The sequence below is a fragment of the Salvia miltiorrhiza genome, chromosome 5, assembly GCF_028751815.1.
Source record: "Salvia miltiorrhiza cultivar Shanhuang (shh) chromosome 5, IMPLAD_Smil_shh, whole genome shotgun sequence".
NCBI lineage: Eukaryota > Viridiplantae > Streptophyta > Magnoliopsida > Lamiales > Lamiaceae > Salvia > Salvia miltiorrhiza.
Genome location: NC_080391.1, coordinates 48,875,926 through 48,894,464, shown reverse-complemented (window position 1 = coordinate 48,894,464; position 18,539 = coordinate 48,875,926). Strand labels below are relative to the sequence as shown.

The following is an 18,539-nucleotide window of genomic DNA, read 5'->3' as shown; positions in this document are numbered from 1 at the left end:
CAAGAAGATCGTCGCAGACGATGTCAATATCGGCCTCGGCTACGTCTGCGTCAGAAACCGCATCGGCGACGAGACTTATGAAGAAGCGAGGGATGAAGAAGCCAACCTCTTCGACAATAATCCCCTGCTTTCGAGGAGAAGAAGAGGAAGGAGAATGCGGGAGCGGCGGAGAGAGCGATGGCAGTGGAGATGACGAGGGAGATGAATACGAGGGTGGCAGCAGCGGTTTTCCTGGGGGAGTGGGAGTGCGAGGCGGTGGATGAGAAGCCATTAGTGTAAAGGTAGAAGAAAAAGAAATGAAGGTGGGCCCCACAATTAGAATTTAAAAAAATAAAAAAAAAATACTAACTAACGTTGACTAACGGAATTAGGTCAGAGGGGCTCAAATGTGCGATTTTTTGAAGTTTAGGGGGTAAATTGCACACACAGTGAGTAAGGGGAGCAAATGGCTATAAGGGCTCACACTTCAAGGACCTATTTGCACCTTAACCAATATTTTAATTACCAATTTATATTGTCGACCTATATATATCTTTCGAGTAATTATGCACAATTCTCAACTGAGTTCCAATGCAATCATAATTTCAAGTTACTGTTACTGTTGTAGGATTAGGATAAGTAGAGTGCCGATGTCACCAAACACCATTTTCTTATTTTAATTACCTTTCTGGATTTTAGTGTTAGAAATAAACCTATCAGTTAATTTATAGTTAGGACCACTTAAATATCTACTTAGCTTGTGACTTTTGTCTACCATTAACATAGTAGTTTGGTCAATTTATTCCATTAATGAAACATCAATTTTTCGATTCGAATTACGATTGTTACTACGTCGGTTTTCCTAGTTATGAAAATTAGAATCCGTTTAACCCTTCTTCTCTTCCATTTTGTTGCATGTGATGGATATAGTTTTTTTTGGAACAACTTGACCTTAAATTTGAAATTTGGACGTCTAAAATTGCTGAAACCTTGATTTAGTGTCCTGATGTTTTTGAGGAAAATTAATTAGCAAGTTTTATGGGCTGATAGCAGATTAATGGCAGCTACTTTAGTTGTATACTAGTTTACAGCCCGTCGAAATTGGACGCAAAATTACTTCATGCTAATTTTTTTTTTAAATTATAGTTTTGTTCTTAAAATAAATAATACGAGGGCGGTATTTTTGAATATGATATAAGTATAAATTATATATTTTCGAGTTTCAATGGATAACTACTTTACGTAAAATTTTTATAATCACAGTCATTATTTCACCCACCTACAATCATTTGTCAAGGCGGAGCACAAAGGTAATTCAAAATTATTTTATAGGACCTGAATTCGTCTAGAATTCATATACTTATTTTAGATCCAATTAATTATTTGAACCAGTTTAAATATATAAATATAGTAGTAATAGTAATTGGTTATTCGTCTAAATAAAAAGACAAACATTACAAAGTACTCACACCGTCCCATAAAAACATGCATATTTTTCATTTTTCGTCCGTCGGAGCCACATTGGTGCAAGGGATTACAATTGTACCCCCAAATCTCTTATATTTTTAATATATATATATATATATATATATATATATATATATAGGGAGAGGTTCAAGAAAGAATCATAAATAAAAAAAGAACGGAGAACCATTTTCAGCCATTCGATCATCAAGATCTTTTTTTTTTTATCTACGGTGGATGCATCATCTTGTTGGATGAATATAGAACCTGGGTTCGAATCCTGAAGGGAGTATTTTTTTTAGTGCATTAATTTTAACAGCGAATGCATTAATTTTAACAGTGAATGCATTAGATTTCATGGTTCTACTGTTCTCACAAATAATGTAGTTCTCTCTAGAACCACACCCTATATATATATATATATATATATATATATATATATATATATATATATGTAAAAGAAATACAAGAAAAAATATAATATATCATTTTAATAATTATAATATGCATGTTAATTATTTAATATTTTTATAGTAATTTGTTATATTAGTTTTTAAAATTTGTATTGTTTTTGACTCATTTTCATTTCTTAGTTAATTTTTAGTATCGAATTTGAGTCAATGATCGAGTCAAAGTAAAATTATGAACTATTAATAATGAATTAGTTTATTTTTTTAGAATATGAAATAATTTTTCAAAAAAAATGCGTAAAAGTAGGTTTTTATATGCTTTCAATGTACTTGTCGTTAAATGAATAGAACTGCGAACAACTATTTATTATATTAAGTGATTGATTCTAATTCTAAGTTCGGATTTGGTCCGGACCAAATCGACCCAATATGCATATGTGGTCTGGTCCGGGTCTATTTTTTAGGATCGAAAAATATTTGGGTCGGTCCGGGTCTGAACCCGCTCGAACACCCGCCAAACTCGGACCGACCCATACCTTTTATAAAATAATTATATAATTTATATATTTATAATAATATTAAAAATAAATTAAATTTGACCTAATATCCCTAAAAGAGTGTAGTTGATTTTAATTGATTTTCAACCGCACTCTATTAAATTTATAAAATATTTTTTAAAATAAATTATTTAAATTAAATTTATAAAATAATTGATTTTAATTTATGTTTTTTTGTTGTGATTATGGATTGAGAATATCTGGGACTATGATAAGTGTTCGTATGGAATTTCTTAAGTTTTAAATATGAAAATAAATATAAAATATAAAATATATATATTAAATAAAACGGATCTACGGGTCGGATCCGGATCTAAAATTTTAAAATCCAAATCCAAATTCGTTTTTAAAATTGAGATCCAGATCCATCGAATTTAAAAAATTGAGATCCAAACCCTTAAACATAGATCTGAATCCACAAATTTGAGCCGGGTCCAAGATCCACTGCCAACCTGGCTAACATATATAATAGCTAAATGTCAAACTAATTAAAGCAACAATCCATCAAAATTTCAAAGCATGAATAATTTAGAAAAAGACAGGTTCGAGAACCCTATTGAATTTCAAGATTAAAAAAATTAATTAACTAAAATAAATGTCTAGATCTTGTAATTAAGTTCAAATAGATAAGATCATGCAGTCCAAATAGTGAGGTCAGGTGACACTACTTGCACATAATCAATCATCAATCATTGATAATATGATGAGGAATTTGGTCCCACTCCAACTATTGGGTTTTAACGACCGAAACTATTGGGTTAAATCGGTCGTTAAAAATATTAACGACCGATTTTTGAGTTTTAACGATCGAAATTTCGGTCGTTAGAGCCGCATTTTCTTGTAGTGCATAAAAACACGCATAGTCTATTTATAGTAATAATTCTTCCATTAAACATCACAATCAATGTCATATTTTTTTTTTCCACCCACTCTACACTTTAAAGAATTTCTTAAAATTTGTGTCGTCCTATATTATGCATATTTTTATGGGGCAGCTGGAGTAATTGGTTATTCGTCTAAAAAAAGACAAACATTACAAAATAAATATTAATAAAAATTAATATAAATAATAAAAGATTAAAAAATAGAAAAGTATCATGTAGGCATGTAGATTAGTGGTCGGACTTGTTGATAATTTATATACCCACAAACGATTTAAAAATAATTTTTATTACATATTAATTGATATGTGAATTCTTGATGTCTGTGTTAAACTTTCGAGCATAATCTCATCTAGAGTTTAAAAGATTGGAATTAACTTCTGAGTATCATCTCATGTGGAGCTTGAAATATCAGAATTATCTTTTGATAATTGAACTTATGAACATCATATCATCTAGATATTGAAAGACTAAAACTGACTTAATGTTGCGGCCTTAACGACCGATTTACGACAGTTTAACGATCTATTTTATTTTTTATTTATTTTTATTTTTTAACGACCGAAAATTCGGTCGCTAATTATTTTTTTAATATTTTAATATTTAAATTTTTTTAACGAACGAATTTTCGGTCGTAAAAATTATTTTTTTATATTTTAATTATTTTTTTAATTTTAACGAATATATTTTTATTTTTTATTAAAAAATTATTTTTTTTAAAAAAATAATTTTTTTAAAAATAAAATTAATTTTTTTTAAAGACCGAATTATTCGGTCGTTAATATTATTTTTTATTTATTTTTTAATTTTTTAATTTTTTTAATATTTTTTAAATAAAAAAATATTTTTTAATTATTTTTTTTAAAGACCGAATTTTTCGGTCGTTAAAATTATTTTTATTTATTTTTTATTTTTTTTATATTTTTTATTTAATTTTATTTTTTTTATTTATTTTATTTATTAACGACCGAATAATCGGTCGTTAATTTTATTTTTTCAATTTTAAAAATTTTAAATTTTGTTTTTATTTTTATTTTTATTTATTTTTTGATTATATATAAATATATATATATATATATATATATATATATATAAATATTTAATTATTTTTTATTAATTTTCTATTTAATTATTTTTTTCAAATTATAGAGAATATTTTGAAAATGATTGTTATTTTCATAATATTATTCTATAAAAATAGATAATATTGATTATTAATAAAAATGTGATATTATTTGCAAATAATAATAAATTATTTGATTTATTATAATAAATTATTAGAGTTATTATAATAAATTATTAGACTTATTAGATTTTCTAAATTATTAGATTCATTATTTTCAAAATATTAATAATTTTATTATTTTAAAATAATAAAATTATTTTTCAAATATTAATTTTATTAATATTGATTATTTGATTTAATATTGATTTTGTTGTATATTTGATTGTTATTTTTCATACTCATATTTTCTTTTCTTTTTTTAATTGCAATAATATTATTTTTTTTATTATTTTAAATTCGATCGTATATTTATCGTCAATGTTTCGCCGACACCACAAATCTTAGTTATTATCTCGACATATTATAAGGTTATGAATGATTAATGATATTTTATATTGAATTAGAGTTTAAATGAATTAATAGGTACTCCCTCCGTCCCAAATGAAATGTCCTATTTCTTTTTGGCACGGAGATTAAGAAATGTGTATAAAGTAGATAAAGTGGGTTGGTAGAAATTATTTAAATATTAAGTATAGAGAGAGAGTGTATTGCCAAAAAAGGAAACATGACATTTCGTTTGGAACAGTCCAAAAAAGAAAACATGACATTTTGTTTGGGACGGAGGGAGTACTATATATATCAATAATACGAGTGTTCTCTATTGATGACTACTCGAAAGGAACTTCAAGGTTAAGCGTGCTTGACTTAGAGCACAAGTAAGATGGGTGACCTACTGGGAAGTTCGTCAAATGGTATGCAATTAAGGTCAAAATACATTAGAAATACACTAAAAATACTTGTGGGATACAAAGATATAATATATATATATATATATATATATTTTTTTTTTTCGAAAAAAAAATATTTTTTTTATTAATTTTTAACGACCGAATTTTCGGTCGTTAAAAATAAAATTTCGGTTGTTATTTAAAAAAATAAAAAAAATAATTTTTTATTTATATTTTTTATTTTTTTTTCTCTTTTTAACGACCGAAATTTCGGTCGTTAAAAATAAAAAATCGGTCGTTAAATTTAACAACCGAAAAAACGGTCGTTAAAACTCGGGCGACGATGCAAACAACGACCGAAAAAACGGTCGTTAAATCGGTCGTTAAAAATATTAACGACCGATTTTTGGGTTTTAACGACCAAATTTTCGGTCGTTAGAGCCGCATTTTCTTGTAGTGGCGGAGCCACATTGGTGCAAGGGATTACAATTGTACCCCCAAATCTCTTATATTTTTAATATATACTCCCTCCGTCCATGAAAGAACTTCCTAGGAGGGAGTGGCACGGGTTTTAATAAAATGTTGTATAGTGTATTGAGAATGGAGAAAAGGTTGTAAAGTGTATTGGGAATTGTGAAAAAGTATTAATAATTTATTGTGTTGTTTTAATTAATGTTATTTGAGTGGTGAGAATTGTCTTTGGTGGGGTATTGTCCCAAAATAGGAAAAAGTAGGAAGTTCTTTCGTGGACGTCCCGAAATAGAAAAATAGGAAGTTCTTTCGTGGACGGAGGGAGTATATATATAGGGAGAGGTTCGAGAAAGAACCATAAATAAAAAAATAACGGAGAACCATTTTCAGCCATTCGATCATCAAGATCTACGGTGGATGCATCATCTTGTTGGATGAATATAGAACCTGGGTTCGAATCCTGAAGGGAGTATTTTTTTAATTTTTTTTAGTGCATTAATTTTAACAGCGAATGCATTAATTTTAAGAGTGAATGCATTAGATTTTATGGTTCTCCCGTTCTCACAAATAATGTAGTTCTCTCTAGAACCACACCATATATATATATGTAAAAGAAATACAAGAAAAAATATAATATATCATTTTAATAATTATAATATGCATGTTAATTATTTAATATTTTTATAGTAATTTGTTATATTAGTTTTTAAAATTTGTATTGTTTTTGACTCATTTTCATTTCTTAGTTAATTTTTAGTATTGAATTTGAGTCAATGATCGAGTCAAAGTAAAATTATGAACTATTAATAATGAATTAGTTTATTTTTTTAGAATATGAAATAATTTTTCAAAAAAAATGCGTAAAAGTAGGTTTTTATATGCTTTCAATGTACTTGTCGTTAAATGAATAGAACTGCGAACAACTATTTATTATATTAAGTGATTGATTCTAATTCTAAGTTCGGATTTGGTCCGGACCAAACCGACCCAATATGCATATGCGGTATTGATTTTAAATTTGAAAAGTGATTGATTTTCAACCGCACTCTATTAAATTTATAAAATATTTTTTAAAATAAATTATTTAAATTAAATTTATAAAATAATTGATTTTGATTTATGTTTTTTTGTTGTGATTATGGATTGAGAATATCTGAGACTATGATAAGTGTTCGTATGGAATTTCTTAAGTTTTAAATATGAAAATAAATATAAAATATAAAATATATATATTAAATAAAACGGATCTACGGGTCGGATCCGGATCTAAAATTTTAAAATCCAAATCCAAATTCGTTTTTAAAATTGAGATCCAGATCCATCGAATTCAAAAAATTGAGATCCAAACCCTTAAAAATGGATCTGAATCCACAAATTTGAGCCGGGTCCAAGATCCACTGCCAACCTGGCTAACATATATAATAGCTAAATGTCAAACTAATTAAAGCAACAATCCATCAAAATTTCAAAGCATGAATAATTTAGAAAAAGACAGGTTCGAGAACCCCATTGAATTTCAAGATTAAAAAAATTAATTAACTAAAATAAATGTCTAGATCTTGTAATTAAGTTCAAATAGATAAGATCATGCAGTCCAAATAGTGAGGTCAGGTGACACTACTTGCACATAATCAATCATCAATCATTGATAATATGATGAGGAATTTGGTCCCACTCCAACTATTGGGTTTTTACGACCGAAACTATTGGGTTAAATCGGTGTCGTTAAAAATATTAACGACCGATTTTTGAGTTTTAACGACCGAAATTTCGATCGTTAGAGCCGCATTATCTTGTAGTGCATAAAAACACGCATAGTCTATTTATAGTAATAATTCTTCCATTAAACATCACAATCAATGTCATATTTTTTTTTCACCCACACTACACTTTAAAGAATTTCTTAAAATTTGTGTCGTCCTATATTATGCATATTTTTATGGGGCAGCTGGAGTAATTGGTTATTCGTCTAAAAAAAGACAAACATTACAAAATAAATATTAATAAAAATTAATATAAATAATAAAAGATTAAAAAATAGAAAAGTATCATGTAGGCATGTAGATTAGTGGCCGGACTTGTTGATAATTTATATACCCACAAACGATTTAAAAATAATTTTTATTACATATTAATTGATATGTGAATTCTTGATGTCTGTGTTAGACTTTCGAGCATAATCTCATCTAGAGTTTAAAAGATTGGAATTAACTTCTGAGTATCATCTCATGTGGAGCTTGAAATATCATAATTATCTTTTGATAATTGAACTTATGAACATCATATCATCTAGATATTGAAAGACTAAAACTAACTTAATGATATTTACTTTTGAACATCATCTCGATCTCGATCTCGAAAGACCACATCTTACTTTTGTGCACATTTCTTCTAATGATCTCGGAGTTTAAAACATCTCATCAAACTTTTGAACATCATCTCATCTAAATCTCAAAAATTGACATCTAGTTTCAAGGCATGGGATTTGTGAGCATAATTTCATTTAAAATAATAATATATAATATAGAAAATGCTACATAAAAAGAAGTAAGATGCTAGAATATTTTATTTTTAGTCTCAACTAAAATTCAAAATTTATTATTTATTTCAAAGTATTTTATTTAATCATTTATATTAAATGACGATTTTATATAAAAAAGAAAAGAAAAAAAAAAAAACCCTTGAAAGCACAGGAGGAGCAGACGTATTTTATTTAATCATATTAAATTGAAAAACTTATTTATTTCAAATACATCTAAGTATATATCTTTTCTTATATTCTAATTGTTGAAGTTTAATAATAATAATAATAAATCAATGTAATAATGATGAGTAGCCTTTTATTTAGGTTCTCAATTGATTAATAAAATTTCAATGTGGGAATAAAGATTTAAGATAAATAAGAATAAGGAATGGAGAAAATGTCAGATAGGAAATTGAGGTGCTTTTAATATGTCTTGTTATATTGCACCCCTTATTTTCTTTAATAATCCGAAATAATCCTCATTTCTCAAAAAATCAAAATATTTTCACAGTTAGGGATGAGAAAACTCAACCCGGACCCGCCGAACCCCCTGGATCGACGGGTTCGGTCCGGACCGAACTGACCCACTCTATATGTTTGGTCTGGGCCGGGTCCATTTTAGAGAACCGAATTTTTTTCGGGTCGGTCCAGGTTGAACCCGGCAAACCCGGACCGACCCATATATTTAAAATTAATTATTTATTTTATATATTTAATATTTATAATAATATTAATAAAATTAATATTCAAATTTCTAACTGGAATAGTGGAAAATTCAAAATCATCTCGAGGATAATTAAGCTATTTATGATTCCCTTCACTAAATTTAAAAACTCTCTCCATATTTAATGCAGTTCAAAATTATCGATTCTTAAGACTCGTTGAAGGTGTACATTTTACGTGCCATCAATGTTTGGTTCTTTTATTATAATTGCTCTAGCTTGTAAGCAGTAAGCAGTAAGTCCATGATCTAACTTATAGAAATTTTACTTAAATTTTGAAATTGACACATGATGTTTAATGATGTCATGTAATTATACAAACACGTTAATTTATTGATGTATTTGATTATATTATAATTTTATCTAGATATTCCACATTACAAACATAATTTAAGCTCGATTATGTTTATGTTGATTGTGGATTGCGAATATTTGAGACTATGATGTGTTGGTATCGTATTTCTTATGTTTTAGAACTGAAAAATTAGTGCAAAACAGGGGAAAAAAAAGGATATTGGCGGATCTGACCCGAACCCAATCGGACCCGTTGCTCGGGTTTGGGCCGGTCCACACGAATTAATCGGTCCGGGTCGGTCCAGTTTTTCGAAAATTTCGGTCCAACAAACCCGACAGGTTGGTCCGGGTCCGACCCGCTGCACACCCCTATTAATTTACGGCCATACTTAAATAATTTAAATTTTACATTTAAAATAATTTAATTAATTTAAATTTTATATTTAAAATAATTTTATTATTTTATTATTTCAAATAAACATAATTAAAATACTTAAATAAATTTTATTATTTTAATTAATTTTAATATTTAAAATAATTAATTATATAAATAACTACTTAACCATAAATTTACACATACTTAAATAACTAAATAGTATCTCATTGATTCTCATGCTCAAAAGAAATGCCTTAAGCTCCAGGGAGTATTTTATATTATGATAATAAAAATAATATAAAATTATTTCCACCGAATTTCGACCGATTTCATGTTAGTATTCCAGTAATAAAGTTGGAACTGTTGGACACATGCATTATTTCGGGAATGAGATTTGTACCATACTTTATGTCATACCTTGTGTCCCACTTTCAATTTTATGTGTTTTCTTATATTTGTTTTTCTTTAATTTCAACTTTGTATGCTTTAGTTTAATTTTGTGATTATTGACTAGGGTTTATTCCATCAATCTATGGTATATAATTATTTTTTATCATTTAATTTCACTTTTATTAGCTAATAATAGGTTGATAAATTCAAAATCACAGTATATATTTTTTTAAAAAAATAATTTTTTAAAATAAAAATTAAATACTTATAGTATTATAATAAATTTTATTTTTATAAAAAATATTTTTAAAATAATAGATATATGCATGTGACACAATGGTAGACATAAAATTAGAGGACACTCGATCTCATCTCGTTATTTCGGCTCCACGGATCTTTTATATATATCCCCCAACGACACAAATTCTGATCATTAATTGGAACCACTCATTTGGACATTCTCTTGTTCCAAATTAAGATGGAAACCATAGTATTGTATTCTTCTTCAATTCCAATAAGAAATGCTATCTATAGCTATGGTACTACTACTACTACTAGTGCTTCCTCATTTAAGAATAATAGGATCAACTCATCAAATACGATCCCTGCAAAATCTTCTTCCACCAATATTTTTGAGCACCTCACAAAGAAGCTACCAAATCAAACTCCCAAATCGCCATTAATGCCACGCATCTTCCACGCAGTAGATGAATTCATATGCGACGTTCTTGACCTCCCCCTTCCCCGCTTTCTTGACCCTAAATACACACTTTCCGGCAACTTCACTCCGGTGGGGGAGATCCCCCCCACCGCCTGTGACGTGGTGGAGGGCTCCCTCCCGAGCTGCCTCCACGGCGGAGCATACATCCGCAACGGCCCAAACCCTCACTTCACCCCAAAGGGCCCTTATCATTTCTTCGACGGCGATGGGATGCTTCATATGATCAAATTCTCTCCCAAACCCACATTCTGTTGCCGCTTCGTCAACACACACAAATACGCTGTGGAACGTGAAATGGGCTACCCTTTGTTCCAAGCATTTTCTCCTGCTTCAATGGCGGCCTCTTTGCTTCCTTCTCTCGTTTTCTGCTCACTGCAACTCGCATTATCTCCGGCCACTTCGATCCTATCAATCACGGTTTCGGCACTGCCAACACCAATTTAGCCTTAGTTTCGGGCCACCTCTTCGCCCTCTGCGAGTCCGATCTTCCCTACGCCATAAGTATAACGGCGGATGGAGATATAACAACACTCGGCCGCCATCACTTTGGAGCTTCCGAGCCATTCCCGAGGATGACGGCGCACCCCAAAGTTGACCGACTCACCGGCGAAGCCTTTGCCTACGCGTACGACGTCGTGCCTCCATTCTTGAAGCTTTTTCGGATCGATTCCAACGGAAGAAAGCAGAAGGATGTGCCTATATTCTCCATAAAGAAGCTGACGGTAATTCATGACATTGCCGTAACGGAGAAGTATGCCGTGATCCCGGACATGCAGATGGTGGTGAAGCCGTCGTTGATATTGAGTGGGAGATCGCCGGTGCAGATTGACGAGGAGAAGGTGGCGCTAAACCCTAAAAACTAAACACTAAACTAAACACTAAAAACTAAAAACTAAAAAATAAAAAATAAACCCTAAACACTAAACCCTAAACACTAAAAACTAAACCCTGAAAACTAAACCCTAAACACTAAACCCTAAAAACTAAACCCTAAAAACTAAAAACTTAAACCCTAAAAACTAAACACTAAAATAAAATATTATAAAACGTGTCTATATACGAAAATACATAATAGTTTTAACTAAACACTAAACCCTAAAAACTAAAAACTAAAAACTAAACCCTAAACACTAAAAACTAAACCCTAAAAACTAAACCTTAAACCCTAAAAACTAAACCCTAAACACTAAACCCTAAAAACTAAACCCTAAAAACTAAAAACTAAACCCTAAAAACTAAACCCTAAACACTAAACCCTAAACACTAAAAACTAAAAACTAAACCCTAAACACTAAAAACTGAACCCTAAAAACTAAACCCTAAACACTAAACCCTAAAAACTAAATACTAAACTAAACACTAAAAACTAAAAACTAAAAACTAAAAACTAAAAACTAAACACTAAAATAAAATATTATAAAACAATGCATATTCAAAAACAAAAAATGCATATACTGTTAACTAACAATGCATAATCAAAAACAAGAAATGCATATATTGCATAATCAAAAACAAGAAATGCATATACTGCATAATCAAAAACAAAAAATGCAGATTCTGTTAACTAACAATGCATAAATATATATACGAAAATACATAATAGTTTTGTGTAACTTATACTGTTAACTAACAATGCATATTCAAAAACAAAAAATGCATATACTGTTAACTAACAATGCATAATCAAAAACAAGAAATGCATATATTGCATAATCAAAAACAAGAAATGCATATACTGCATAATCAAAAACAAAAAATGCAGATACTGTTAACTAACAATGCATAAATATATATACGAAAATACATAATAGTTTTGTGTAACTTATACTGTTAACTAACAATAAAATACATAACAGATAAAACAATAATGTATAATATAGAACAATAATACGCAAAACGTAGAACAATGAAATATTTCAATTATTTATGTAAATCTTAATCAAGAATACTATACAAAAAATGTAAAATAAAATATAAAAAACCTATTTAACAGCACGTTCCTGATCACAATTACGAGCATCATGGTTCACCATCTCTTTGCAATTGCCACATCTTCGTTTCGGTTTATTCTTATCCCTTAAAGCCTTCTCAATCCTCGACTTCAAACGACTTCCACTACCTTTTGTCTTCACAATATCAGGTGGGTGAACATCAACTACTTCAGGAGGTGCACCACCATAAAACTCATTAAAAAGATCACCATTTGAACTGCTAGAACTATTCACAGACAAAGAATCATGCACACCTTTCAAAGTTTGAAATAACTTCTCCATCTTTACAGAATCACCTTGAACCAAACCTATACAACTATAAGCTAAAGAATATAACTGAGAGAGAGTATCTGTCCCACCAGAATGTGTACTTCCACCAACGCAAATTCCTTTTGTCCAACGCTTTAATATATATTGATCAGGAATCCTCTGAATCTTAACATTCTTCAACACACAAAATACATGCGAACAAAGCCAACCATACCTCACAAAGTGCTTGCAATCACAATTGCAACTATAGTCAGCTAAATTATAAGTGACACTAAATTTACCACTTTCACCATCTTCAACTACATAAACATTCTCGCCGACACCAGTCCTAATCTCCAATATGCAGTAACTGAAACTAGCTGAAACAATCTGCTTTTGAACCTCAACAAACATCCCACTAGTATAAACAGTTGCTGCATGCCTTTCAATTGCCAGATCTGTCACCAACTTTGGCAAACAAGAAACATCAACACTATTGAGATGATCACACTGATTTCTTTGAGCTTCAATAGCACGCTCAAAATGAATAAAGAATTCAATCAGATTTGCACCCCTATTGAAATACCTACGGAAAAAACTATTCTGACTCTCAGACATAGACGTTGTCTTAAATAACCCACTCATATGACAATCTCTAAAAAATGAAGGAATCCAATAACTACGCTGAGCAAACATAGAATCAAACCATTTATCACCAACCAAACCATACTTCTCCATTAAATCATTCCATCTTCGTTCAAAACTCAAAGGCTCAGTAAACTCAGACCATGCAAGACGATTAAAATCCTTTTTAAACTGTAAATCGGTCTTAAGTCGATGTGGAACCTTATCCATAACTTTAACCATGATATGCCACATGCAAAATCGATGACGCGTATCATATAAAATACGTTCAACATATTTTTTTAAAGCTGGATCTTGATCTGTAATAATCATCCTTAGTCTTCTCCTCATGCATTCAACAAACTTCTCAAGAACCCATGAATATGATTCCTCATCCTCATGAGAAATTAGACCAGCACCAAAGGTCACACAACTTCCATGATTATCTTTACCAGTGAATGGAACAAATATAAGATTATATCTGTAGCAACAAAATAAAAGAAAAACATACTTAAAACATAAATCATAATGCTATATAACAAGATGCACAACATATATCATAAGTATGCATACCTGTTAGTTGAGTATGTCGCATCAAATGATACAGATTCACCAAAAGCATCATATTTCTGAATTGATAAAGGATCAGCCCAAAACAGCCTTGTAAGTTTATCAGAACTATCAACTGCATATTCAAATTGAAAATCGCTACAAATTTCACGCTTATTGAACAAATTATTCAATAGAATCTGAGCATCAGAACCAAGAACATATGCACGCAAATCACGTGCAAAATTCTTAAAATCCACTGCTGTACATCCAACTTTATCATAACCCCCAACCAATTCCTTAAACAAATGAAATGATTTAACAGGACCAATATTGGTTTTAACACAGATCAATACAAACTTCTTATGTCCATGATCCAACTTACGATTAGACAACATAAAATGTTGAAGATTATCTGAAACAAATCGATGACTATGACCCTCAATAAAATTCACAATAGTGTAAGAACCACCATCAACAACACGAAGAATAATACGAGCTTTGGAATCTACTCTTGTACTCATCCTAGATCTAATATTTCCACCAGATTTACTCAACCCTTCCCGACTACAAAAAATAAGTCTAGAAATAATCACCCCAGATTTCTTACGCTTAACGGCACCAAGACGCGACTTAAACCCACAACGCTTAGCATAAGCCATATAAAACTTTTCACCATCATCTAATGAAGAAAAATTCTTCCCAACAATAGGTTTAAACTCATCATCACATTGAGGTAAAAACACTGTATCAGAAGTTGAACTCTGATCAGAAAAAACACCATCTGCAAAAAATAAAAATAAAAATGAATCATAATCTCAAAAATCCAAATGCATAATGCATAAAAACGGGAATGCATAATCTAAAATAACCAAATGCATAATTCATAAACAAGAGAATGCATAACATATATTATCAAAATAAATACATCCGATAAAAATAAAATATTTAAACACACATGCATAATACGAACCACTAACATGCATATATATATTAACAAAATGCATAATGCATAAAAATGAGAATGCATAAAAACGAGAATGCATAATCTCAAATAACCAAATGCATAATTCATAAACACGAGAATGCATAATATATATTAGCAAAATAAATACATCCGATAAAAATAAAGTATTTAAACACACGTGCATAATCCGAACCACTAACATGCATATATATATTAAACAAATGCAAAAATTAAAATAAAGATTTAACGTAAAAAAAAATATAGCACAACACATAAGTTAAAAAAAAAAAACTAAACACAAAATACAGATTTCATATCAACACATAACGCAAACGTAATTTCTGATTTATTATACATAATGCAGAAGAAAAAAATGATAAAATCATCAAACTAAAGAAAATAAAAATACGAGGAACAAATAATATTCATCACGAAGAACAACGAATAATCAATACATGATTCCTCAATTCAAAACACAATAAGAACTAACTGAACGACGAATAATCTCACAGATGAAGAGAATCGTCATGAACGTCAAATAACAAACAATACTTGATTCCTCAATCGTCATGAACGAGAAAACGAACGATTCTCACAGATGAAGAGAATCGCAATGAATATAGAAACACAAACGCGAAGACTGCGAGGTAAAAAATAAAAGACGACGAGGTAAAACGAAGTAGCATGCGAAATATAATCTAAGAATTAAAAGACGAAAATACCCTTCCGCATTTAAAAATTAGGTTTAAAAATTGGATCAGATCTGGACCGTACAAAAAAATAGATCAACGGCTGATATTAGGATCTACGGATTTATTATAAGCAATGGGATCTATTATAAGCAATGCGAAATATATATATGGGAGAGCTAAAATAAGTACACTCTTAAGATATAAAATAAGAATCATTTTTAGCCTTTAGATCATCAAGATCTATGGTTGATTCATCATCCTGCTGAATGAATTCATGGTCCTGAGTTCGAATCCCAAAGGTAGCAAAAATTTATTTTTCGCAATTCGTACCTTTATACAGCGAATTTATACGTAAACTACATAAAATTCATATATTTTTCCTAGTTCTTATTTTAAGAGACGCTCTCACGGTAGCCCTCCCCATATATATATATATATATATATATATACACACACACAATATAGTAGTAACGAAGGTGAATACAAATCATCCATCGAAGACTTTTCTCTCTCGGTGAAAATGGGTTTCAAACCTGCGAATTAACTCACGTTGACCGGCACACCTCCGTTGCCGACGTCTCGGTGGCTTCGAAGAGCCTCCGGTGCAGCAGCCGACCTCCTCCGTGAGCAGCAGCAGGCGTTCCGTGAGCAGCAGCGCCGTGACCAGCAAAGGAGTTGCAGCAGCCGGCGTTCCGTGAGCAGATCTCCGTTGAGAAGCAGCAGCAGTCGGCGTCGCCACCTACGGCCCGTTGCAGCAGAGCAGAAGAGAGGAGAGATCTGCACCGGTCGTTGACCGCGCCGGAGGAGCATCGACAGCCGCTGAGACGCGCTGCCGCCTGCCCCAGATCTCGGAGCTCGCTGCGCGACTTCTCGCCGATCTCAGCTGCGCGACTGCACCGCGGCTCAAAGCTCGTCTGCGCGGCGCTGCCTCTCCCCACCGTACCGGCGACCGGCGTCATCGGCAGTCCCTCTGTGCCTGCGCGGCACCGGCTATCCACAAGCCCGGCGACCGGCGTTCAACCAAAAGGCGGTGGCTGCGTTTCTGGTGGCCAAACTCTGGTGGCCGGATCCGACAGCGTGGTGGACCGATCTGGTGGCTAGTCCTTGGCGTCTACAACCTCCACAAACAAGGTCCCAAAAACAGCACACCAGCTGTTTGACAAAAAGCACCAAAGACTGATTTTACTATGCGTTGCTCCATTGTTTAGCTGCTGTCTGTTTGCTTTTCTGGCTCTTGCTGCAGGAGTTTTTTGGTACAACATGACTTCTCCGGGAGGTCTGAATCTCCCAATAGTTTCGAACAATTTTGCCTGCAATAATTCCCCGATGAATGACTACACAAAGACTGGTGCGGGCTTGGCTGGCGGTAAAGGAGCAGATTCTGCTTTTGTGGAGGAACGAGAAGTTGCTATACCCAACGCCACAGCTATCTCAAACCCTAATGATTCGGATGTGGGGGCTGATAACATGCCCAAATCCAAATCGTATGCTGATATCACGATGAACAGGCCACCGAGACGTCCCGACCTAGCTGCTCATCGGTTTCACTCATTACGTCCCACCAAAGAGGGAGAGCAGTTCTCCTTAAAAATTCCACAGCACCTATATGCGCAAGAAGTCAGTAAGGAATTCTCTCATGCTATTATTGGTCGTCTTTTCCTTCGTAAAGGAGACAAACCTCAACCTGCATTGCTTCTCAAGGCAGAACTTCACAAAATTTGGAAATTAGAATCTGAGTGGCAACTTATTCCTCTTGGGAAAGGGTATTATACGCTGGTTTTTTGGACTCCTGAAGACAAAACTCGTGCTAAAGCCAAGCCGGTCTGGGAATTATCTTGTGGTCATGTACGTCTTAGAGAATGGTCCAAACACTTTGATCCATTTAAAGAGAATTCTTCCATGGCGAATGTATGGGTGAGGATACATTATTTGCCAATTGAGTATTGGCATCCTGAGATTCTAGCCGGGATTGGGCGGTACATTGGTCATCCTATTAAAATTGACGGAGCCTCGGCCCGTCGTGATTTTGGGCAGTTCGCGCGCCTTCTTATTGAGTTAGATATGTCCAAAGCCTTTCCTACTACTCTCTTAATTGATAACGATTCTTTTTCGTTCTATGTTGAATTCACGTATGCGAATTTACCTTTCTATTGCTCAAAATGTAAACTTACAGGACATCCCACCGAAAAGTGTCGGAAAATCTCTGTTAAGAAGACGGTTGTGGAAGAGGATGTTAAAGATAGAAGTCAAATGCCTTTGGTTAAAAATGGGAAACAGTGGCAACCTATCTCTGGTGATGCTAGAGACGAGAGAGAACATGAGCAGGAGACAGCCAAGGGAGATAGGCCGGTTGAGGTGGGTTCGAGAAGCGACATACAGGTTTCCCCAGCTCGTTTGGACCCGGGATGTTACTCACTTCAGAAAAATGATCACCATAAACAGTTAAGCTTGCCGGTTTCGGCGTCGAACAACAGTTTTGCCCTGTTGGATAACGAAGGCACTGAATTGCTTGAAGAACCGGAGCAGCAGCGGCGGGTACCTCTTTCTAGGGGTAAATCTTTGGATGATTCCAATTCTGCTGAACACTACGGCCCTGATAGGTTGGCCGAGTGTCTAAAACCTTGTAAAAACTCGGTGTTTGATCAGCCAGTCAACATTTCTGAGATCAATGATGGACATATCTCGGAGGAGGTTTCGGATGAGGATGAAGAAGTGAACTATGACA

At 32.3% G+C, this 18,539-nt stretch overlaps 1 protein-coding gene and 1 pseudogene across 1 annotated transcript; one reads left to right on the top strand and one right to left on the bottom strand.

Annotated features, from left to right (window-relative positions):
- Positions 1 to 10,484: 10,484 nt before the first annotated feature.
- Positions 10,485 to 11,605, top strand: LOC131026066 (probable carotenoid cleavage dioxygenase 4, chloroplastic; annotated as a pseudogene).
- A 1,119-nt stretch (positions 11,606 to 12,724) lies between these two features.
- On the bottom strand, positions 12,725 to 16,773 carry LOC131026064 (protein FAR1-RELATED SEQUENCE 5-like). Its single transcript, XM_057955841.1, has 3 exons — positions 16,431 to 16,773; positions 14,180 to 14,939; positions 12,725 to 14,087 (listed from the first exon to the last, which is right to left on the bottom strand). The coding sequence occupies exons 1-3, from the start codon at positions 16,771 to 16,773 to the stop codon at positions 12,725 to 12,727; spliced, it is 2,466 nt and encodes an 821-aa protein (XP_057811824.1).
- Between the last annotated feature and the right edge of the window lie 1,766 nt (positions 16,774 to 18,539).